Below are 25,737 nucleotides of genomic sequence, written 5' to 3'. Positions count from 1 at the left end.
AGCAAAATAAATTCTTGGATTTTGACTAGGATTTCAGTAAATCAAAGTTCAAAGGATTGATATTTCATCTTCCTGCCTCCAAACAATGTACACTTATTTCATCACCTCTAAACACCTTCTTTAGTCACTTTCAAAACCATTTTATAGGGGCCTGGAGAGATGGCTCAGCAGTTAAGAGCACTGCCTGCTCTTCCAGAGGTCCGGAGTTCAATTCCCAGCAACCACAGGGTGGTTCGCAGCCATCTATAATGTGATCTGATGCCCAATAATAAATAAATAAATAAAAACATTTTGTAGCTTCCCATATATACCCTATTCATACTTTTTATAATATCTGCTTCTAAGTTAACAGATGCACTCCCAGATGCCTTTCATGCTGCACTGGCATGCCCAGTTCATTTGCAATGTTGTCCTCTTTCATGGAAAGCCCTCTTCCTGGACTGGAACTGAGGAACGCTCCCTCATCTTCCCCAATGAGTACAACTTCCTCAATGGTGGTGGCAATTTCCTCTATCAAACAGATCTCACCCACCCTTCAGTTCTCTCACAATTCGTTATCACCTCTTTAAAAAAGCCATTGCTTTTTTACTCTCCCTCTTACTCTCTGCCAAAGCAAGTAGGAATCAGTGACCATCTAGTGGCTATTCCCAGAACAGGGCCTGCCAGCTGGAGATCGCACACTTAAAAAAAGAAAAAGGCAAATAAGTACATTTGATCAGAGAAACTACAGTGCTGTGGACATGTTTTTAAATGTTTATGAATAGGCAAGCAAACATGATTAAAAATAATACATGTTAAATTTTCATGTGTCCTGTGGAAACATAATGACTTCATTTCTCATTTTCTGGTAAATTTTTCACTAGTACACGTGAGTAGGCATGAGGAGCCAGGGGACCAGGCAGAGACTAACAGTGTTTATCTTAAGAGTGTTTTCAGGTCACAGAAGCATCCAACCTCTAGTGTGGTAGACCCATTGTGGGTGGCTTCCTTCTTCTACAGCGACTACTGCTCATGATTTTAGGCAGTGGCATGTAAAACTGTTCTGTTTACATAAATAAGCAGACTAGGAGAAGAGAAATAGTCAAAAAGTCTTTATTTCTTAGGTAAAGAAATCTCACATAGAAGTCTTCACCATGTCATAAAGTATTGTCAGTTACAATCAATCCCAAACCATCAACTCGTTTGGTCCTCTCTTCCTTCTGCAATATAAAAAAAAATAGTTTATATTATTAATTAAGTAGAAATAGAAGGTATTTTATTTTGTTAATAGGAACATAGGAAGGTCTTCTGAGGGCATTTTCTGAAGCCTGTGAAACCGACCCCTCAAACTTTTGTTTCAATTTTTTTTTAAATGATTTATTAAATTTTATTCATTTTTTTTTTAATTTAATGGTATTTCTTAGAATCCTTATCACTACAGATTGAAGTAAAGAGAAAATCAATGCCATTATTTAGCCAGGGCTGAAATTTTTGTTACCTGGAGGAGCTTAAACTCCCAAAGCAGAACGAGTTCTTGAAATCAACTTTGGACCCTGAAAGTGAAGACGCATGAAAACGCTCAGATAAAGAGAAAGAGGATGATTGTGCCAGTCAAACGTCAACTCAGGCAGGTCCTTATCTCTACGGTGGGCGTGCAAAGATGTGCTCCTAAGTGAGTTCAAGAGAACTCCCTAAAAATATTATCTTGGTTATACCATTAATACACTAACTGGTGAATCCTTTTGATCCATGAAAATTGATTAACTTTATCTCACAGTCTACATTATCATCAATATCATCAAAAAAATATATATATATATGTATATATATATATATATATACATAATCATTTTCTCTATTAGGAAATAAATAAAAATTACTGGTTCTCTTAATGTAGTTTACATTTTTAATTCTCCCTAATAGTTAGAAAAGAGTTCTTATTGTTAAATCTCCTAAGATTTTTTTTCAAAGAAAATTTAAATTTGTCATTATTTTAAGTTACGGGTTTGTCGGATGTCATTTCCATTCTTTGCTGCAGATACTGCACGTAAAGACTTGGGGAAGAGTAAGATGTTTCACACATACCTCTTCTGCAAAACAGGCTTCCTGCTCCTGGCCTTGGCAGCACTTCTCCAAAAGGCCAGAGAAATCGGCGGTGACAGCGGCATGCTGTTCCTCGGTCATTCCAGGCTTTTGCTTTACAAGGTTAATGAGAAGCCTGTGGTTCAAAACAAAAGAAAATACAGAAGAGTCTGCCATGCAATGGCACTTTCCCAAAATGTTTTTTTTTTTTTTTTAGTAGAACATTTTCGGAGCCCTGGCAACCCTCACCCTCAGCCACCACTCCTTCTACTCACTGGCAGGCTTAGCTCTCACGCTTTTCATCAGAAAGGCTGAGGCTGGAGACATGCCAAACTGATGCCCTGGCCTAGTGCAGACTACAGGCGAAACACAGCATCAGAACTGCCTGTGCTTTTATGGACTGAACTGTGGTCTCTGTGTCGCTTGTCTGCATTATTCTTTCCTCTTCCCTCTTCTACAATATGGTCTGTCCATGCACACGAGCCCAGATGGCTAGCTGCTGACACAGCCATTGTCAGAGCTTAACCTGAGGGGCATTGACTGCCTATAATACTCACTTAGCAGTAATTACACATTGGAGTTAAAGTTGACAAGGAAGTCTTGGGAAAGAAAGCACCGTTCTTTTTATCTCTTGAAACACTCCTCTGACTGGGATGGAGAATAATGGAAAAACAGGTTTCCCAATGAAGGAAGCCATGTACAAAGCCAGTGAGTATTAAATTTAAATTAAAATACATGGGTATTTGAAGAACATAGGTTCCACTGGCTTCCACCCCCATCATCCTTACAGAATGCCTCTTGTCATGAATAAAATGTGTGTTCATTTCCTTTTTAAAAAACTACATGGCAGAGTCACATATAATTATCCTGCTTGTAGATGCAAGCATGTATTTCCTATAGTTGGACAAGAAGTGCCCAAACTCACTACAAAGATCTCTCCCAGTTTTTCAAAATATATCACCTGTTTCCCTTCTCACAAATATATCACAATTGTTAGGACAGAGATAATTTCTCATAGATAAAAGAACATCTGCCTTCGTGGATTTTTTTTCAAACCAACTTCCTCCACAAGGCTGTATGAAAATTGAAGCGTAAGGAATTTTAAAGAGACTCGGTGTTTCAAGGGCAGTAGTGTCCCTGTAAGTGTCCAACATGTAAGGCAGGAGCCTCAACTCCTCCTTCCAGTGATGGTCTTCTCCATGGTAGAAAATAACAATGTCTTACTCTTGTTTCATGGTCTGCAGGGCTTTGCCCTGAGCTTGGCACAGACCCTTATGGAAGATAAACTTGTCGTGGGAGAATGGTGGAGGGACGTAGGTTTCATCCATCACCAAGCTGGTGATGCAGGGCCTCCTGTTGGAGTATGAAGAGTTGCAGCAGTGGCCAATAGCAGAATTCAGAGGGTTTGCTTCGTGCCTTATACACAGGTGTCCAATGAAAAGGTCAGCCTGGTCAGGAGAATAAACGAGAAGAAAGCAAGGAGGTGAAATTCGCTACCAAGTTGTCTCACGGTTCCAGAAACCTCACGCAGTGACACCCAATGTCCAGGAGCTTATCGCTAATATTACAGGGAACTTTTCGTGTGGTATTACTGACATAGCAATGATGTTACGGACTTTGACATTTACCTGTTTGCCTGGGATAGAACTTAGTGTGTGGTGACAGCTGTTAACACATGTGATGTTGAGGAAAGCCCTTTAGCTATTTAAAATATGCCCCTCCAGCTTGATATGCACGAATCATTTGGGAGTTTTCTGTGTGTATCTGGTTGAGTTTCACTTTTATTTGAATATTTATTTTATTTTAAATTATGTGTATGTAGGGGGTGGTTGGTATGTGCGGGTGGGTGTGGATGCCCGTGGAAGCCAGAGGCATCAACTCTCCAAGGAGCTGGAAGAAAAGGTGTTTGAGAGCCGTTTTCAGTGGGTGCTAAGAATCAAGTGTGGGTCCTCTGTAAGAGGACACTTTTCACTGTCTAAGCTATCTCTTCCACAAACACACCCCTCCATTTGCATTTTGGTATGGAGAATCACTTTCTGAAGGCTAGAATAAGGCAAACCTAACCTTTGCCATTTCCACACACACAACTAATAGAAAATAAATGGGTGAGTGTGTGTTTAAGACTTCCATATAGATCCTCCTAATCTCCCTGCTTCAAAGACATCTCTTAAACACCAGGTTATACATTTTTAATTAAGGTTCGCACGTTTGCGTGCTTACTACTCTCAGGCTGAGCCTGCGTGAGTCAGTCAGATTACCTAATCTAAGGCAGTCCCCCTACAAAAATGGTACAATCTTTATCCTCAAATGTCACATGCAAACAGCTCAAGCTTAGTGGCAGACGTTCCCTCTCAGTGTGACAAGAAGACTAAGGGGCTGGCTATCCGGAACATGGATCTCACACCTGTACTTTGCCTGGGAACAACCCCCCCAAATAGCACTATAATGGTAAAGACTGGCCTGAGAAAGTCAGAACCCTAAGGGTGCCTAAAGGAAGATGACTGACTGTGATCTATTAGACCAGAAGTTTTTGCAAGCTTGTGTGTGCCTGAGTGAAGTGGCTGCGTTTCCACCAGGCATTCTAGAAAGACTGGGAGGCTGGCCGGAGGCAGATCACTGAAAGAATGCGCACCCACACCTCCTCCACCTGAATTCAATGAACAAACCAAGCCGTGCCATCTCCACCCAGGTTCCCACTACGTCTCCTAGACGGAAAATGTGAAACAGCCTTAAGTCAAACAGAGCTGAAATGAGATAGGATACCCACCGCTCCCTCGCCACAGGTGGACCATTTATCCTCGCTAAGCTGGCAGCACGTGGATGCGATGCCCACCATCTTCCCGGTGAGGTCTATCAGCTCCGCTGAGGTCAACTGAGGGATTTTCCTTGTGTAAGCAATGAGAAACCTGAAAGAAGCATTTTCCCCGTGTCATCATGAGTTTTTACCCCTTTCTCCTTCTCTAGGACCCGCTTTTAGTGTCCGAAAACAAAAGGCATGTGGCCCAGCGATTAAGAAGGGTTTTTTTTCTGCCATTCGTCCCAGGTAACCACATCGTCACCACTATGGGATGCAGATTTCTCTGCGGACTGGTTTCTTCTCAACCTGAGCACTTCCTTGACTTCAACTGTGAATTTTGGGTGCTTGCAACCTTGACAGACCGTGAGTAGAATGGATACCGCCCCTGCGTTCATCTACAGTGTAGAGCCCGAAGCCAGTTCAACAGATCAGACTTTACGGGTTCTTAAGGGGATGACCTGGGAGAAATCACGTATTCAAATTTATAGTGGCTTCTATCCAATTGGTGAATGAAACTGAGAGTAGCAGTGTCTTAAGAATTTAAATCTATGTCTCCCTCACATATTAACAATTTTAAATCATTGAAAATGCTTCAGGGAAAAAAACATACTGGTTTTGTAAGTAATATGGTCCTTTCTTCTGGAAGTCAGCGCAGCTTTGTTTGGCCAGCGCTTCGCTCTCCTGGATATGTTTCTGCAATTCTTTTTCCTAAAAACACAGACATTATTACATGCATTTTCTTCCCTCCCAGACAAATATTTTCTATATGCCAGTATCTTATTATATTATAAAATCAATCTTTATAAAAATATTAAAATTGATAAAGTGTGACTTTTAAGAATTAAAACAAATGAACTCTTGAGAATACAACCATTGGACAGATGGTCTCAGTTTCTGTACAAGATTTTGCCTTCCTGAAGCTGTCAAAAAATGAATATTATCTCTATTGAATTCCCCATAGATCTTTTATTTCTTACATAAGCCTTTGGTTGCTAGTTAGAATTATTACTTAATTGCTAATTTACTAGTTCAACTAGTTTAGCTAGTTACTAGATAATAAATAGTTACTTTTGAACAAAGAGTATTTTTAAAATTTTCTTTTTATTATCCAATGAGGAGCATGTGCCAAAGGACTGGGGTTCATTTTGTTGTTGTTGTTGTTTTTGTTTCTGCCTTTATATTAGTACCCAAGGATCGAACTTAGGTCCCCAGGCTTACTCAACAGGTGCCTTTATCTGCTGAGCCACTTTGCTGGCCAACAAACAGTATTTATTTATTTATTTATTTTGTATACAGTATTCTTCCAGAGTGTATGCCTACATGCCAGAAGACAGCACCAGATCTCATTATAGATGGTTGTGAGCCACCATGTGGTTGCTGGGGATTGAACTCAGGACCTTTGGAAGAACAGCCAGTGCTCTTAACTTCTGAGCCACCTCTCCAGGCCCTACTAACAGCATTTTAAATGGTTCCTATCAATGCAGTTTTACAGGTTATCCCCCAAATTCTAGTGCAGGCTACCTGGTCTTCCTGGCATGCAAGTGGATTTTCAGACTGGGAACACTTCTCCAATGCCTCCTGGTATGTTTTGGCAACTCTTAGAATGACTGGGGCAGAAAGGTTAGGGTTCCTTCTTGAATATTCATAAAGAAAGCTGAAATACACAGAAAAATATTATGTTGTTGGAACAAATTGCACTATTAATTCCTTAGCCATTCCTATATAACAGTCAGAGCATATAGGCATTAAAAATCAAATAACACATGAAACAGAAAAACAGACATTAGTTAAATTCTATAAACAGCAAAAATATTAATTCAGGCTATCTATAGTCCCCCAAATTACCACGCAAAAGGTTCTTTGTGAAATCATGACATTTGCCAGAAAATAATGGAACTGGAAATCATTAAATAAGTAAACCAGATTCAGACAAACACTGCATGTTTCTTCTCAAATGTGGAACCTAGGTCTAAAATTATGTATGCATATGTGTGAAATTATTTCTAATTAAGCAGATATGCCACTTTATTTTATTTTATATCACACTTTTGCTTTTCAGTTGTAAGGCTTACATTCATTTATCCGACAAGTATGTTTTCCACAGTGGATGGCATGACAAAACTGCTTTGAGCTGTGAAGAGCTGGTGCTGTGTAAGAGAAAACATCTCCCCTCCCCAAAGCATTTCTTCTAAGGAGACAGAAGCAAGCTTAAATGGCTCATCTATCTTTGATAGTGATAAATCAATGGGAAAAAAGTAAGAAAGATGGAGGGCAGGAAGAGAGGTGACACCCGAAGAAGAGGGAGGGGTCCCTAGCTCAGCTTCTGGTCAAGCAGAGCAGAGGTATGAGTGAAGGAAGCACACGGCCTTGAAGGTGACCATTCTCTACTGAGAAAATTCCTACTGCAAACATTCTTTCCACTGAAGGCCTGTTTCTCTAAAGCAAACATTAGCTTTCTTTTTTTTTTTTTGGTTTTTCGAGACAGGGTTTCTCTGTGTAGCCTTGGCCATCCTGGACTCACTTTGTAGACCAGGCTGGCCTCGAACTCATGGCGATCCGCCTGCCTCTGCCTCCCGAGTGCTGGGATTAAAGGCGTGCGCCACCACACCCGGCTAAACATTAGCTTTCTTAGACGTGTGTGCTTATATACGTGCAGAGACAGTACTTGACTCTTAGTTGTATTCTGGGGTTATATATATCGGTAGTGTTTACTTTTACCACCAATAACATGTCTAGATATGTCTCCTAAATCTAGTCTTAGTTTTAGTTTGCATGGTTTTCTTTAGCACTGCAAATGATGTGTGAACACCTGATTTTAATACAACAAAAAAACCACATCTTCTGGGAATACTGAGGAGAAAATTGAGCCATTATTTTCACTACTGCATTAGAATCCAACTCTTAAATTAGGAAAGGCCCTCAGAAATCATTAAGAGCTGCACAAATCCCTCCTCTAATGGCATCCATAGGCACATACAATAAAGGAAAGGTATTAGTTTCCCATAGAGGCAAATAGAATTAATACATGCCTATTGACTATACTACAAAACAAAAACAAAAACAAAAACAAAAACAAAAAAACTCCATTGTGAAAATGTCTCTAAATGTGTTTTAACTTCCTTAAAAACTCAATGATTATCAAGCAATCTATTTCAGTGAAAGACCCGCTATCTGGCTCTATCTATCAACTTATATTAGGTGCATGGTTTTTTTTTTTTAATGCATTGCAGGCAGCCATCTTGCTTTTGCCTAGTGATGGTGTCAAAGGACCCTCCCCACTGCAGATTTACCAACACCATGAATCAAGGCAAGTTAGCCAAACTTCAAGCTCAGGTCCAGATAGGGGACAAGGGTACAGCTCGCAGGAAGAAGAAGGTGGCGCATAGGACAGCTGCTGCTGATGACAAAAAGCCTCAGAGTTCTCTAAAGAAACTGGCTGTGAACAATATAGCGGGCATCGAAGAGGCGAACATGATTAAAGACGATGGGACAGTTATTCATTTCAACAGTCCCAAAGTCCAAGCTTCCCTCTCCGCTAACACTTTTGCAATTACTGGTCATGCAGAAGCCAAACCAATCACAGAAATGCTTCCTGGAATGTTAAGCAAGCTTGCTGCTGACAGCTTAACGAGCCTTAGGAAGTTAGCTGACCAGTTCCCACGACAAGTATTGGCTAGTAAAGCACCCAAATCAGAAGACACTGATGAAGAGGATGATGATGTTCCAGAGCTTGTAGAAAGTTTGGATGAAGCATCTTCCGGGTTTTGGAAGCGGGCATGGACTAGATTTAACAATCAGCTCTGTTGTTCCAAAGTTTTACAGGCACAGAGAACCTCACCTGTTTTATATATTAATAATGCTGTTTGTTTAGCATTTCTTAGTCATTTGATTTTGCACTTCGCTCTTCTTACCAGGATCTATTCATTTGGTCAAAATATGAAGTACTGGTGCAGTCTGAAGGTATTTGTTTGTTTGTTTGTTGGGGGGGTAACTTTTGGTGTGTGCGTATATGGGTGTATGTGGGTGTGTGTGTGCACAGTAGACAGCAAATTGGATACCAGTTATATCTACCCTATTCTTTTCCCCAGCAGAAATTAAACAAATCTCTTTTTAAAAATGCATTGCAAGACATTATATTCATGATCTCCAGCTCTTGTTTTTTAGTTTAACTTTATTCCATTATGACTTCTGGACGGGGGCATTACACCATAGCACACATGGGATGTCAAGGGACCACTTTTGGCAATTGTTTGAAATCAGTTCCCTTGGGTTGGAATCAGGAATCCAGGCTTTTGTGGTAAGGTGCTCTATCCACTGAGCCAATTTGGCAGCCCAAGCCCTCCTTATTAAAAAAAATATCTAAATTATCTTTGAGAATTAATGGTGGTTTTCATATGAGATATTTAAACAGAATGCTATTCCTCCTCTCACTTCAGAGAAAATATAAAATAAGATACAGATTCATATACAACCCAGTCAATAGTGGTCATTGGCTGGATGCTCGTCAGTCTATATGACAGCTCTTATTCCCTAGTTACTGGCTCTGTGCCTACGGTTCCCTGGATTCAAAAGAGCCTCACATGAGTTCAAAAACTATAGACAACACTCCCCACTGCAACACAGCAAAGCTGCCGATCACCTGATGGTCTTTGTTATCACGGATGTACATTTAAGCATACGTTACCTCGCCATGAACATGACTTTTTCCTCTGGAGAAAAGTGAGCAAAATTTCTATCTCCCAAAAACCCACTTAGATTTGGAGATAAACCGTCAGGTTTATCTTCATTTTCTGCACGAATTATGCAATAACCGCGTTCGATTGTGGGTAGTTTGCAGCATTCTGTGATTTTGCTTGACAGACTATCTTGTCGAGAACATATATATGTCATGACTTTTTCCTGTAATGGGCAAAACAAAACATAAATCTCAGAGATTTATCCTTTAAGATAGGAACTTAGAGCCAGAAGGAGAAGTGGAAGAAGAAATAAATGGAGAAATGAAGAGAAATATCAAAGGTGAATAAAGGCATTTTGCCTTATCTCTCCCTTTCTGCTTTTACCTCCTGTCTTCCATTTTATTTTCCTCACCTTTGCTTTTCTTCACTTCTTCCCGGTTTGTTCACATCCTCTTTCCAAAGCTTTCATCTAAGTCCTACTGTCTATTTTAGTAAAATTCTTCAAGAAAAGAAAGAACTGTGCTGCTTAAACAAAATAGGAACTTTTTATTGGTATTGAAATTTTCCAATGATCAATATTTGTCTCTACCATTCTAACCTTGCTGGCTTTCCCTCCATTTTGATCAGAAGGATCTTTAGTGACCCGCTCCTCCCTGCAGAGGGCAGGCTCTAGATTAAAACAACAACAACAACTGACAGTGCAAAATGCTAGAGAGAGCTCTTCTGGGGTGGTGCCTTCCCAGCAGGGACCATTGAAACCTATTATTCAATTGTTAAAGCCTTCCTTTAAGACACTAAACCGATTTCGTCTGCTCTTAATGAAAAAGTAGCTATGAGCACCAAAAATTAAAAGCTAATTTTTTAATTATGGAAAAATAGGTAAGATTGTCACTTACAAACCAAGAAAGCTGACCAAAAAAAAAAAAAAAAATGCTTTTTGCTGGTATTCCTAAGGGGCCTGTGGCAGAGATGCCAGCTGCCCAAGTGTTGGCCCTACTCTGTCCCCTAGGAGGCCCTGCCACCTGCTAACTTCCCTGGCTACCTTCACAAAGAAAGCAGGCCCACAGGAGGTTGCTGAGTGAGTCTTTTCTGCCCTTGTTTCCAAATCGCTTGAGCCTCTAACAACAGGGATTTTTTTTAAGTCTTCTTGGTGTCACAGGGATGAGAGGAGGAGTAATTTGGTATATGTAGACCTCTCGTTCAATATCTAGGAAGCTCAGGATTGGCCCAAAATAGCCACGCCATGTACATTATGACCTTTTCTTTTTTTTTTTTTTTTAAGTTTTGAGTGTTTCAGGTTTTATTTTATTTTTGGTTTTTCGAGACAGGATTTCTCTTGTAGTCCTGGCTGTCCTGGACTCACTATGTAGACCAGGCTGGCCTCGAACTCACAGTGATCCGCCTGCCACGTGCTGCCTCCCACGTGCTGGGATTATAGATGTGGGCCACCACACCCGGCTCACTTCTTATTAATCTATTGCTAAAAGTTTGGGTGTTTAATTATTTTAGATCCCTTCATTCACACCTCCGCTTGCCATAAATGGACATTTTCCCTTGTGAAACAGTTTCTTGGGTTGTTTTTACTTATAAATCTGTCATTAAACTCTGACAGCATCCTTCAATGTGCCAGGCATTGTCCTATAAGGATAATGGCAAACAAAAGACAGTCTGTAACTTCAAGATGGTCATCATCTTATCTCTCTCTGATGTCAATTTATAAGTTTTCCTGAGAAGTGTCTCTGTTGTAACCCAGCAGCTAGCTAGCTAGTGGGAGATACTGTATTTCATTCAATTGCAAAAAAATCAATGAGGAATAGGGGGAAAGTGGGAGGGAGGGAGGAATGGGAGGATACAAGGGATGGGATAATGATTGAGATGTAATATGAATAAATTAATAAAATATTTTTAAATGAATGTACCGTAATATCACAAAAGGAGCAGGCATTGCTAGTGCTAATGCCTAAAGTGAAAACCAAGCCACACAGCCAACCCCGGCACAGCAAAACATTTAGAGTGAGACAAAACATAAAGGTAACAGAAACCATCTGGTAGGAAGAAAGAGACTCTACCCCATCCTGCAGGCACTCCAGTGTATTTCCTTGGCAGCACTCCTCGTGGATGTGGGCTACGTCTAGGGCCAGCTTCTGTATCTCAGTAAGATTCGCCTTAAACCTTTGACTTAGTTTAATCATGGTTCTGGGAAAGGAAGGTTTACAAAAATCATTTTCATCAGAACGAAATCACATTGTCTACCGAGTTACCTCCAAAGGGAAAGAACTGAGTAAGGTGTCTTATTTTAAAGGAAACGAGTTTTAGGTCTCATCAGCGTCTGCGCCACTTTTTCCAGGCAGATCTGTAGATCGCAGGCTGGGTCCCCAAATGATTTGGAAGTGGTTTGTCGCTTCCTGTAGACAGACTATCTAGGGACCGCTAGATAAATGATGTCCATGTTTCTTCCTCCCTGACCCTGAGCATGTGGGACCTCTGTTGTCGACACAGTGGCACGGCACCCGTCTATAATTCCAGCAGACCAGAAATGGAGGTAAGAGAATCAGGAGTTCAAATCCAGGCTGAACTACCAGATTTTGTCTCAAAAAGAGTGTATATAAATATATATAATTAAAGGATAAATAACTAAGAAGTGGGAAAATTCTTTTAGAATAATACTTGTTTTTCATCTCATAGGAATAAATGAGAATCCAGGGAAGAGTGCAGATGCATGAAAGGATGAGAGGAAAGAAGTAGGGCAGACTCAACATTGGAGACAAGTCATCAGAACAAAGCAGAAGGAACAGCAACGTATCAATAAAGCTGCTCACTCTGGGGTTCTGATAAAGAGGGAGTTTGGGAGTAACTGCAGAGCGCATGGCTTTGCTTGCTGACAGATACATTACGTAGTTGCTGCAATTGTATCTTCAGTTCTAATTTACTACTAAGACAGAATCTTAAAGTGCTTTATGAATTGATCATTAAGTTTCTAGCAGGAGGAAGGCCCAGCCAGTCTTTGGGAGGAACGGCATGATTGAAAACATCCACTGAGTCTTGGCTGTGCACAAGATGTGGGACTCACGTCCTTTAGTACTGTGTTTTTCACCTGTCACTGTAGTGGAAGTTTTGCTTTCTTTACAATCTCAGTTATGTTACTTAGACGGGTTTTTGTTTTAATCCCAAGTGTGGGATATGGAGCTACTTTTAGTTTGTCCACAGCTGATAATTGCCTCAGAGAGGGGTGTTGTTTTTGCCATCTGCCGTTAGTGAAATTTCGAGGACTCTGAGGGGGGTATTAAGTACCGGAGCCCAGCGAGAGGAGGGGGCTCCGAGGAGATTGTCAGGGTAGGGAGAAGCTGTTTTCTGTTTGCTGGACTGCTGGATAGCCTATCCTGATGAGTGAGATCGGTATTGCCCCAAAGAACCCAATGACCCTAATCGGCCCAGCGGGAAGCAGCTAAAGAGAACCCTGCCCCCTCCCCCCACGAACTTTCTTTCTCTCCATCTAGATTTGGGGGATTGGTGGAGGGAGGTAGAGGCATAAGAAACCCCACCAAAATCGACGATAAAAAAGTAGCACCTACATTGCCATTGCATTCTAAAGTCGTTGCCTCGAGGGAATATTTTTTGAGATCTTTTATTATTGGCTTATTCACCGATAATAAGTTTTTATTAATGTATTCAGATGACAACTCACTTGTTATCCCCTCACTTGTATCCTCCCATTCCTCCCCCCCCCCCCCCCCGCCGCCGCCCCCGCTCCCGCTTTCACCCTATTTCCCTCCCCTAGGTCTGTGACTGAAGGGGACCTCCTCCCCCACTATGTGGTCATAGGCTATCAAGTCTCATCTTGGTAGCCTCCTTATCCTTTCTCGGGGACTAACTCAAGGGACTATTTTAATGAGGAGCAACAAATGACACAATGGAGCAGATCAGGAAGTGCAGTGAACATGAGGCTGAGATACCTACTTATAGAAGAGCTAGGGAAATGTGGCCTAATGACGTGGTACACCACGACTGCAAACACTCTAAACCTTGAAATTCTCCCTCACCGAAGACGAGTTCTTCGCTCTCTAAGGGTGACATCGGGGAAACGGAAACAGCAGTCCTACTTACAGGGCCTGGAGGTTTCGGGATTTAAAGTTTCTTATTACTGCACACATGTGCTCATTGAGCAAGCTTCCTTCTCTCAGTTCCTTTGTGAGTGATGCTCTCTAGATGCAGAAAAAGCGAAGTGTTAAGAAAACTCATGTATTCTTTGTAATAGCTAAGAATTAGAAAAGCGACAGTACAGATAACACAGAAAAGTGCATAAAATAGTTTTCAGTAAACTTAGAGTCACCAGACATTTAAGCACATTCTTATTCTTATTATTTTTTTCATGACTTTTCGATTAATTCTTTTTTTCTTTCGTTCTTTCTTTCTTTTTCTTTTTTTTAAGATCAGTTCTTATGTATATATGCCGGGGATTTCTTTAAAATCCTTCAAAATATAGCATCATAATTTTGATACTGGAACCATTTTGACAACTGTGGCTGTCCAGCCTCCACACAAACTAAAGCCTCCTAACTCCTGCTCCGTTAAAAAAAAAAAAAAAGACAAGGTTGCCTCACAGTTGCAATTCTTAGGAGTGTGGACCCCTTTGGGGCTCTTTACAAGACTCCGTGTCAAGAAGCAAAACACCAGACAAGAGGAAGACGCTGGTATGTGCTCTATTTCACTGACATATGAACAACCCCAGCAATTTCCATCTGATTTAGCGTTGGTTGAACTTATGGTGTGCTCACCACCTGTCAGTTATCTCTCAGGTTGTTTATTGTGTATGAATATTGTTTTTGAAGCTGTAAGGAAGCATTTCATTGTCCTGTTCTACAGAGAAAACACACTCTCATCACTCCATCGGTTTATAATTACTAAGTCACCTCTCCCATGCACATTGCTGTTACCTCTACTCTCTTTAACGATTCGGCAAATGCTGATTCATGAAGCTATAAAATACACACACATCTTTACTTTGGCCTAAAGTTGTACCTTATCATTATGGGCATTGTTTCTAACTATAAATACAAACTGAAATTTCACTGCTAGTTGGGAAAGAAGATCCAGCAAAAAGGACATTTGTTTATGATGATAAGGAATCACATGCTCTTCTGAAGATTGTATTTTCCACATCGGGCCCATTTCCCAAACCATAGCTAGACCCCATTTAGGTTCAGTTAGCTTCACAGAGATACCACCTTGGCCTGAAAGCATTCGTCCATGTTTTCAGCTTTGCAGCAGGCGGGAACTACTTTGTCGTATTGGGTAGCCAAGAAAAGAACGGCAGGTGCGTACATGAAGGCGTTCCTTCTTGACACTTCATAGATGAACCTGCGAAATGGACAACACTTGGAGATTCACAAGCATGTTTTTAAAAAAAAAAAAAATGGACTGCAACTGCTCTGAACTGGACTCCAGAATTTATTTAAAGATTCGAATAGCATCAAAAGCAACAAAGTGCACTGGGCTTTCTCTTTACTGTGCTGTTATGGGAAAATGTGCATGCTCTTTCCAGATGCTGCCAAAAAGTTTCCTCCATGTCAACCCCAGGAGAAAATAAAAGATCCAATACATTGTCCCAGGGTGTATTAGAAAACAAACATGCTATGATCCTCATTGAAATGTCTTTTACAGTAACTCTGTTCAGACAAATCTGGGAGACCAGACTTCTAGGGCAGAGAGACTCTATCCAGAAGAACAAAGTGACCACTGTAGGGAGTTTCTGTCTGTTCTCTCTCTCTCTCTCTCTCTCTCTCTCTCTCTCTCTCTCTCTCTCTCTCGTGTGTGTGTGTGTGTGTGTGTGTGTGTGTGTGTGTGTGTGTGTGTGTACAGACAGACAGAGAGACAGACAGATACAAAGATAGATAGATATAAATGATAGATACAGACAGACATATAACGTATGAATATGAATGTATGTATGCATGTATGTATGTATGTACGTATGTATGTATGTGCCTGTCACCCTAGCATATGCAAGATGGAGACAGAAAGATAAGAAGGTCAGACCCATCTTTAGCTACATACTTAGTTCCAGGCCAACCTGGCCTTCCTGAGACCCTGTCTCAAAAATAAAATGAAATATTTTTAAAGGGAAAAGGAAAAGGAGAGGATGACATCAAAGCTTGGGAGCACTCCCCCAACCATTTGTGCTGAGCACATTTGTTCCAGCAGCATCTGACTACACAATCCTAATTGTCAGTTTGGGGAGTGTGGTACATAAACACTCGGCTCTCAGAAGTCATTCTTTGCAACACTGATGTATTTTTCATGTAAAGCAAGATCAAGGCTTTAAAAGTGGGAAAGGCGCAGAGGTTGAACCTATATGTGGTCTGCTCTGCATCTCACAGTCTATGCTTAACAGGAGCCCTTGAGCTGTTCTTTGTGTTGCCCTCAGCAGACACGCCCTGCTCGTATCTCCTACTTCTACACCCTTTGGAGTCCCCGCATAGCCTGCAGAAACATGGGCTGCCTGGTGGATGGTCCTTACCTACTCATGAACATAGTCCTGTTTTCTTCATAAGCTTTGCAAGTCTCCGCAGGTTCTGGGAAATGAAAGGGTGGGACAGTGGCCGGAGCGGTCTTCTTGCGTGCCAGCAGACACTGGTGTCTTTTGTCCCCACTTTGGCTGCAGCAGTTTGTGAGTCCATACTTGTCCGTGAGCTCCTTCTCGTGGCAAATTTCATCCAGAAACACAGATAGCTTGGAAAAGAAAACCTTCCGTTGTTAATGAGAGACGACTAACTCCACTGCAATAAGCATGTCAAGTTTTCTAATACCCAAAATGAAACCAATGAAATCAATATATTTCCTCTCAGTCTGGTGTGATGCCTTTCTTTGGCAGCTTCTGGAGTGAAGGGCTGTAAACTTATGTCCTTGGGTGGCACACATAGCTGTAAGGCACTGATTTTAAAAGAAAAAGGGGTGGTCACACAATGGTTTATCTTTCCTATCTTGGTTTTAAATTAAGTGACTTTACCCTTTTATTTCATGAAAGATTTGCCCCCAAAATAATAGAAACTTCCCTCTTTTTACATAATCATTGTTTTATAGATACTTGTTCCATTTGCCCTTCTAACAAGACAATAATCTAAAATTGGGTATTATTTTTAGCTAAAAATAAAAGTGACTTCAAAGTGGACTAAAAATGGAACCACCCTTCATTAGTCATAATTACAGACTTAGCTACAACATCTTAAAATGCTTTCCTCCTTATTGCCAAATTCCCTGAGATTGGGCAAGACCAGTATTTTGAAGAAAACCTCTGGGGGGCGGGAAGCAAAATGCATGTTTCATCCACCTTAGGAAAACCTTTACTTACCTATTAGGACTGCTAATATTTTTAAACTCTTGATGGTCTTACTTACAACTCTAATTCTCTATATTCACTTTTGGTTATTGATGTCCTCTGGGTGGTTGAGACAGTGCCTCTTGGGGGTGTGCTTGAGGCTGGCCTCGAACTCACTATGGAACTAAACTGGCCTCAAACTCAGATCCACTTGCCTCAGCCTCAAAAGCCCTGAGATCATAGGACTGTGCAGCGTGCCACCATGTTTGTTTCAACCCACCTCCTTAAAGAAATCTTTTACATTTGCAATGCCAAATCATATTTCCCTGAACTCTAACTGAATAAAAAAAAATCACAATAAGTGTTTGGGCATAATTTATATATCCATCTTTAACTGACTAACAGAGAAAGACAAAAACAAAAATAAAAGGCAGGAGGATTCTTATTAACTCATAAATTTTAGAGTTGGAAGGATCTGAGGTTGCCTTCTTGCTGGCTAGACTTTGTAATGCCAGAAGGAGCTGTCCTTGCTCAGCTGCAAACTCTGGGAGCTACAGTAACCATTAGTCTGGCTAAGGTGTATCCATTGGTACAATAGCAGCATAAATTCACAGGGGGACCAGCACTGCTCTGGCTGGATTTCAGGCTTCCTCTTACAGGGCAGAACTCATGCCTGGCACTGTAAACTGGCCCAAGACCCCATAGGCCCTAACAGAGAACCTATTTCTATTTATTTCACTGAATGGACATAGTATCAGACTGCCTTCTAAACACTTACAGCCAGGGCTTAGTGCAGCCCTGTCTTCTTCCCCAGAAACCCCTGCTTGCACTGGATGGTGATGAATGCAGCGTCACAACTGGCCCAAGTAGAGAGGAAAAGTAACTGTGAAGTGCTCAGGCCCAGATGAGGCATCTATAAAGAGGGGACAGCCTCTCCTCTCAAGGGTCAGTGTCCGTTGGAGAAGAAAAGGGAGAAGATTTTAAGAGCCAGAGTTTGCAGGAAGACTGCTGCAAAACTGTTCTCAGATACCACGAGCAATAGCACACATGACGTTCCAATGGCTCTGCTTGTGTGCATATGACCTGCATAAAATCAAGCCTGTCAAAACTCCAGCATGGATGGGGAGGGCCTCAGAGAGCGCCAGCCCCTTGCCACGGAGCCATTGACAGACATCGGCTGCTGGAAGATAAAGAATAGGTTTTCCTTAGGATGTGGCCCTTGGCGCATGTGCCAGTGGATGGGCCTATGCCCAGGCATGTACTGGAAGTGCTAATTAAACACTATGGGTTTAAAGAAAAGTAAACGAAACTGATAGAGATGCAGCAGTGGGGGCAGTGGGAGGAGTTGGAAGAGGGGTGGGGAAGCAGATGTGCTTACAAGATTTTTGTACCGAACGCTCAAAGAATATGTTTTATCATTTTTAAAAAGGAGATCTGCTACATAGTGCCCATGCACATAATGTTTTGTCTGCTGCAGCTCCACTGTGGCAAAGGTCTCTATCCTTGAATAACTCCAAATATAAAAGTCTTTTCCACGCAGAAGTAAACTAAAGAGTAGCAGCTACCGGGGCTGGGCTTGGTGGTGCACGCCTTTAATCCCAGCACTTTGGAGGCAGAGGCAAGCAGATCGTTGTGAGTTCAAGGGCAGCCTGGTCTACAAAGTGAGTCCAGGATAGCCAAAACTACACAGAGAGACCCTGTCTCTGGAAAAAAAAAAACAGTAGCAACTACTTTGTGACAAGCTTCTATACCAGGACAACTGGGAATTTAAACTTGATTGTTTTTCTGAAGGTCTGACCTACCTGGCTATCAGGTACTGACACTCCTGTGTGTTTGCTGGATCCGACAGCCCGGGCCTCACACTCACTGTGCTACGCTGAGCCTTTGAGCACCCTGCAGAAGACCTTATTTCTGGAGCCAGATGGCTTCACCTAAACCTCGGTTCTACCAAACTGTAGTTCCCTAAAGGAGTGATTTCCCTGTGCCTCAGTTTCCTCCATGGAAAAACTGTCCTCAACCTTGCAGGATTGCAGAGATTTAATTAGTTTAATTAATTAATTAAATTATCATGTATTATAGTGATACTATAGTAAAGATCATTTATATATAATATATCAAGTAAATATATAATATAATTTAATAAATTAACTTTAATAGATAATACAAAAATTCTGGTGATAAGCTGCAGCCAAGTTCTCTTAGTTCACTGGACAGGCATTCTGACTCGTAGATCTCGTCTTCCATGCAGTGTTTTGAGTAGTAATCTGTTCCCTAGAATGGTGTCAGCCGCACTGTGGCATAAGAGAAAATAAACTGCCATTCATCATTAACATAAATCTCCATGACAACTCTGAATAGACTTAATGTCACCAGTATACTGTGGGTATGGTCGCTCAGATAATCTTACTCTGGGGCCTTAGCCATGTGTTTCAGTGTTAATCTTGGCTCTTTTTAGCAGCCACTCACTTTGCAACAGTGCTGTTCAGGAGGATTCCAGGACCTAATAGAATCCATCTCTCCCACAACAGGTTCTCAAATAACCAAACACCCCTCTTCCTGGCATCTTCTCTTCTGCAGTCTAAATTGTGGTTAAGTCTCAAAGTGGCCTTTCGTTCTGTTCACTCACCTGGTTTTCTAAACACTCTTCCAGCTGCTCATCGCTAGTGGCTTTCTTAATTGCAGTCAATACGTCGCTCGTCATTTTGTTTACTTCCTCAAAATTGGCTTCCTGAACAAACTGGGCAAAGGTGATGATAGCACTGAAAAAAAAAAAAAAAACACATGCAGAGGCTTCAGGACTAGCCTTAGGTGACACTTGTCTTTCAAGTACTTCTTTTTCTATTGGTGGCATATGCTCTGATCTACTTACAGGGCACCCTTTGCTAAAGATCTGCAGGAAATGTCAGCCTTAGTTCTGCCATCCTCACTCATAAATACAGATGCAACTCTTAAAAGTGAAAAGAAATGGATCTCCCAAAAATGTGCTTCCTCCTTTTTGGACTGCTGCTCAGTGTTATGCATCCGTAAAAGGGAAGATCTATGGTCTTTACAGTTTGTTTTCTTACTTAAGCAAAGATTCAGTCATTAGCCTTCCCGTGATATTTGCTCCGAGCATGACAGAACTCCAAACCTAGATTGTAGTAGTCCCAGATGGACTCAAAGTTGTGTGTGTCCAGCCTGCATGCTAACACCACCAGTAACACATGTATTTAGATTCCTTACTATAAATTTCAAGTGGTTAAAACTGAGGCAGTATTTGAAGGAATAAATTATTCTCCACAAATAACAAAAATAAAAATATTTTATTTCCCATGGCTTGCAAAATTTTTGAGCTTATAGCAGTATCTTCCTATTGGTAGTGATAAGATAAATTCCTGCACCCGTACAAAGCTGTCACTGACTGCTGAGAAATGAATCCTCAGTTTTGAAAATCTAATTTGGCTTGCTTCATGGAATTCCAGGTAATGTAAAGGCTAATATGTAAGGTGTTGCCCAAAGTTAAACACTTTGCACATCAGTTTGATATTCAGTATAAGCAAAGCCTTAAAATTGTTCACTTCACTCTTATAATTAAAAAACTTATATTCAAAGCCGGGCATGGTGGAACACGCCTTTAATCCCAGCACTCAGGAGGCAGAGGCAAGCTGATCACTGTGAGTTCAAGGCCAGCCTGGTCTACAAAGCAAGTCTAGGACAGCCAAGGCTACTCAGAGAGACCCTGTCTCAAAAAAAAAAAAAAAACCTTATATTCAGTTATCTAAACTCATCTTTGCATGGTATTTCTGCGCCATATTTATGCAAGCAAAACTTACACGTTATGTATGTTCTTCCTTGTCAAGCACTGGGAAGAATCCAATGTGGATGCTGGAAAACAAAAGAGATTTTGACAAGCGATGATTTCAACTGGGAAGTGATCGTTGGTGAACATAAACCCAAACAATAGATTTTATAACTGAAGAGCTATTAGGAGCCAGGCATGGTGGTGCACCCCTTTATTCCCAGCACTTGGGAGGCAGAGGCAGGTGGATCGCTGTAAGTTTGAGGTCAACCTGGTCTACAAAGAGAGTCCAGGACAGCCAAGGCTACACAGAGAAACCCTGTCTCGAAAAACCGAAGAGAGAGAGAGAGAGAGAGAGAGAGAGAGAGAGAGAGAGAGAGAGAGGAGAAAAGCTAATAGGAATCCCCTATCTAAATGTCCTAATTTTACACTTGGGAAGACTAAACAAATTAAGGGACGAAGCTAACCAGAATGATCAATTGCAGACTTGACACTAACACCAACATTTCAGGTTGCCTAACTATTTGGCTGCCTAGTAGCACAATATTTATAATTGACCTATTTTTGTAGCCTTTGGACATAATTATGCTAGTTGGCCCAGTCACGGTAAGGCTTTCAGACAGTTAAACAATTAGATCTTTTTTTAAAAAATTGAGAATAAAAATGTTGTTTATTTTTGTCAATCTGAAGTATTTAGGAATGTGGACTGGTTTCCATTTATATTTTTTTCAAATATATATATATCAATTAAACAAATAAGATCGAAAAATTGAGCAAACATAGAATGCACAAAAAATGACTGTGTTATATGACATTGCTATTCTTTTATAAGCTTCTTACATAAAATTACATTCATTTATCATTCATCAAAATCTAGCCACCAGTTAAACATTTTCCTTGTCTACAGCATTAAATATGATGCTTAAATCAAGGTATCTGGAGATGCAAATGTGAGAATTAAGAATTTTCTTACAGAAAAATAGTTCCCAAATCATAAAGCATCTTACCGATTCCAAACTCATTCTTATGCACGTCTTTGGATTCAGCAAAACTTAGGAGAAAAACGAAAAAAATGGATCCACTCCACTTCATGGCTGCTGTTTCTGTGGCTGCTGCTGACACTGGTGGAAGCAGACTGCTGGGAGTAGCTCGCTGCAATTCTTTTATACCCTTCTTAAGTGGTGCCTGTTAACTAGTAACCTTCTGTAGGCAAACATGTTACTTTATTTCCTTAAGTTGAGATGGGGCAATTTGCCAATAATTAACACAGGGGTCACTTGTATCTTATGTTCAAGGACAGAGACCACTTCGGAGCCGACAAAAACATCTTGCAAACACTGCAAATGTTCTTTTCCAACTAAACTGTTCAAATAAATAATTTCCCCTAAACTGGAAATTTCAATTAAACTTTAATTCAAGTTAAAACATTGATGTAACCATAAAGAAAGATACCAGGCTTACTATGTAATTAAAATACGTTAATTTTTTAAAAAAATAATACAATGCATATTTTATGCTAGGCTCTGAACATATTGTCTGACTAATTCAGACTCTATTATTTCTTGATTATTGTCTTATTAATTAGCTCAAAAAAACATCAGTGAATCTGATATATTTTATTTAGTGTATAGTGTATAGTTTAACACAGAAAACATACAGTACAAAAACCTGATAAACCAGAGTCTCCTTCTAATTTTATCTGCCAAAGAGTAATTCTGTATGTATGCCACTGGTAAGTAGGTCAGCTGTGTCATCCACTCGGCAGCTCAGGATAATTACACTAAAACTGAATAACAGGCACTGGCACACTCTGATCCTAAGAGCGCTTCATCTCATACCGTCACCCTTGATGTCATAGAGTCTATGATAGTTTTTAATTTCTCTACACATTAAAATTACTGGAGAACTTTTGAAAATTCCAAGTGCATATCTAAACTACATGTAAACTATATATATAAAACGTATATGTATGTATATATTCATATATAAATGATAACTCAGAACAGCAAGTCAGAATCTGTGTACTAGAGATCCAGACATCACGGTTTCCTAAGGCTTCATACACGGTCGATTTTATTTTTTAAGCATTTACTTTATGTGCTTGAGTGTTTTGATTGAATGTACATCTGTGCACTGTGTGTGTGACTGCTGCCTGAGAAGATCAGAAGAGGGTGGTAGACACCCTGGAACTGCAGTTACAGATGGTAGTGAGCTGCCTTGTGGGCACTGACAAGTGAACCCAGGTCCTCTGGAAGAGCAGAACATCCCTTAACTGCTGCGCCATCTGAGAGTCTGTGAGCAGGTATTTTAAAGGTGTGATTCTAAAAACAAATGACTCAAGCTAGAAAATGATATAGTGCATTCATAAAATGCAGTGAAATGCTGCTATCAACCCACTTTTGTGGAGCACTATTTAATGCAATGGAAAGATTCTCATCTATAATTAATAGAAAACAGGAAAAACAAACACACAGTAGGGCCTTATTTTTAAACCATACCCATCCTCTTTACTCTCCTCAAAATAAACTGTACATTAAAGACAGCAATGATAAGCCACAGAGTCTAAACATTCGTTTTCTAGATTGCAAGTAAACCAGACACTCTCTCTCTCTCTCTCTCTCTCTCTCTCTCTCTCTCTCTCTCTCTCTCTCTCTCTCTCTCTGTCTCTCTTTGTCTCTCTTTCTCTCTGTCTCTGTCTCTGTCTCTCTGTCTCTCTGTCTCTCTCTCTGTCTCTGTCTCTCTCTCACACACACACACACACACACACACACACTCACAAACACACACACACGCCCTTCCTCCTTCCCTCTCTCTTTCTTTCCCTCCCTCCTCAAATAAAAAAGCAACACAGTATTTAAGTAAACTGACTATATTTTAGACTATGCATAACATACAAGTCATCTAATATTTAAACAAAAGCTTAAATCACCAATAGCAGTTCAGATACGTTTGTCATAACACAGACAGCACTGTACTTGAACTTATGTGCTGTTGCATTTTATTTGTGTGTTTTCCTTTTCTTTAGTCAGAGAACCTTATGTTTTGTCTCTTGAGGAATCCAACCACAGGCACAGATCCTCTCTAAGAAGGAGTCTGGCTTCCCTTGTCCAGCCATTTGGCCAGTGCGTATGACATGGCACTCCCTTACTGTTGGATTCTACCCAAGTATATGACAATAACAATAGTGCTATGAAAAAACAGCTGAAAAGCTCTGACCATGGCGCTTTAGACATAAAGAACTGAAATAGCGTTCCATGGTTCAAACTGTGCACAGCTTGTCCTAACTCAGACCCATAATTCCAAAGTCGGCACCAGAGGGTGGTATCATGGCAGGACTCAACACTTGCCGAATGAATAATGAATGCATGTATCCAACGACAAGGGTTTAAAGTGGAGTAAGCATTTCCACGTATTGAATTCCGGGTTCTATATGCTTTGAGCTGTTTGCTTCAGTTTGGCTGTTTGGTTGATCAATAGTTTGTACAGTTGGTTTTTGAACAGCTGGCTTTGATTTTGTGCTTTTCCAACCTCGGCCTCCCAGCCCCACTGTGCTCCTCTCCCGAACACTCTGAGATCTTCCTAACTTTGCAAATCCTCTTTCCAGCTTTACACTATATGTATATAATCTGCTAGGCCAAGTATCCACTCTCATTATCTTCTCCAAAAGCCTAGATGAATCATGTGTAATAAGGTCTGGTAAATATGCTGCTTGGAGCTATGAATATGTATATAAATATACAAATTACAGATAGCATGTGTGCATCAAACTAGAGGCATGTAATAGCAGCCACTAATCTATTGGCATGCCTCTACACCTAAAGAACGAGGAGCAGGCCAGATCAGGCCAGGGTCTCCTGGATTTGTGTCATCCTTAATCCCTCCCTGCACTCTGCCTCGTGAAGTAAGTCTCTGCAATTCCAAAGCATGTGATCAGAATGGTAGCACAGGGTCACAGCTAACCTGTGCATACAGAGACTGAGTTTGGATTTTGCCCTCTCACTTATCTTCTACATGACTTTGTGTGAGGTCTCTAATACTAACTGCAAACAACCCTAAGCCCCTGTGTGTAATTACTCAAAGCTTTAGTTGCAAATGCTGAGCTCACACCAAATACCATTCCATTGCGCTACTTCTGGTTCTATTTGTTTCTTCCTGGGGCCATAAAACTAGTCCGAAGCAATATGGCCTGACACACTGGACTTTGGTATATGAAAGGTTGTACCCTTGACTACACAAACTGTCAGCCAGGTGATATTAGGAAAATAACTTAATCCAGGCTTTATTCCCAACATATACATCTATAGAACTATGATAAAAGAAAAATTAGTACCTTCTGAATAAATGAGGGTTAAATAAGTTAGAGAGAATGGCTCAGGACAGGGCTCACTACAGAGTAGCGCTCAGGAGATGGAGGTTTTGTTTATTTGTTTAACAAAACGTTGAGTCTGTATACAAGATGCTGTTCGCTGTTTACAAGATAGGAAGAGTTGGCAGTAAGAGTTGGGCAGCATTACTGGCTAAGACCACATCTCATAGGGCGCACGGATGACTGCATCCACACCACAACTGTGATGGATGCTGCCATGCTGTGTGGAGGGCAAGAGCTCTTAGCATCTTTGTCAGGTCAGGTGAGGTATTTTTGGACGACGTAGCATCTCAAAGGCACTTGAAGAAAAGGAGGTAAGTAAGCTAGCTAAAGATGCTTACTCCCAAGGATGTGAAAAGCAATGAAAGGCCCATTGGCGATGGAAAGAAGAGCCTGTTGAAAGAATGGGGAGAAAGGTGGTACCTGTGAATGACAGGATTCCGCAGGGTGGTAGCTCGATGGTAGAGTGGTCACTTAGCTTGTGTGAGGGCCTGGTTCAACTCCCCATAACACAAAAGAAAGAAATGATGAAACTTACTCCACCACAGAGGGAATTTTAAACTTTTTAACTTTGTGTGTGTGTGTGTGTGTGTATACGTGCTGCTCACGCACATGCACAGGCATATGTATGACATTGGCACACACATGCGACAGTCAGAAGACAGCTTTGTTGACTCCGCTCTCTCCTTCCACTCTTATGTGGGTTCCAGGGATCGAACTCAGGATGTTGAGCTTATGAAGCAA

General features: G+C 40.9%; 1 protein-coding gene and 1 pseudogene across 1 annotated transcript; one reads left to right on the top strand and one right to left on the bottom strand.

Moving 5' to 3' along the window:
* Positions 1–1,460: 1,460 nt before the first annotated feature.
* Afp (alpha fetoprotein) lies at positions 1,461–21,750 on the bottom strand. Its single transcript, XM_051170332.1, has 14 exons — positions 21,635–21,750; positions 20,662–20,713; positions 19,476–19,608; positions 16,052–16,263; positions 14,760–14,892; positions 13,639–13,736; positions 11,604–11,730; positions 9,543–9,757; positions 6,380–6,512; positions 5,469–5,566; positions 4,829–4,967; positions 3,286–3,509; positions 2,065–2,197; positions 1,461–1,532 (listed from the first exon to the last, which is right to left on the bottom strand). The coding sequence occupies exons 1-14, from the start codon at positions 21,717–21,719 to the stop codon at positions 1,488–1,490; spliced, it is 1,827 nt and encodes a 608-aa protein (XP_051026289.1). The 5' UTR covers positions 21,720–21,750; the 3' UTR covers positions 1,461–1,487.
* Positions 8,156–8,594, top strand: LOC127210630 (transcription factor BTF3 homolog 4-like; annotated as a pseudogene).
* Positions 21,751–25,737: the final 3,987 nt, after the last annotated feature.

This window comes from Acomys russatus, chromosome 28, assembly GCF_903995435.1.
Source record: "Acomys russatus chromosome 28, mAcoRus1.1, whole genome shotgun sequence".
Classification (NCBI taxonomy): domain Eukaryota; kingdom Metazoa; phylum Chordata; class Mammalia; order Rodentia; family Muridae; genus Acomys; species Acomys russatus.
The sequence above is the reverse complement of the archived record's forward strand: the minus strand, read 5'-3'. Positions and strand labels throughout refer to the sequence as shown.

What these genes read in the sequence shown, in the direction of transcription:
- Afp (XM_051170332.1), bottom strand. Translation starts at nt 21,719, where the DNA reads ATGAAGTGGAGTGGATCCATTTTTTTCGTTTTTCTCCTAAGTTTTGCT. An exon ending in AAGAGTGTTTAGAAAACCAG is followed by an intron (nt 16,264 to 19,475) that starts GTGAGTGAACAG and finishes TTCTTTTCCAAG; the next exon opens with CTATCTGTGTTTCTGGATGA. An exon ending in TGGAGTGCCTGCAGGATGGG is followed by an intron (nt 9,758 to 11,603) that starts GTAGAGTCTCTT and finishes TGCCCATTACAG; the next exon opens with GAAAAAGTCATGACATATAT.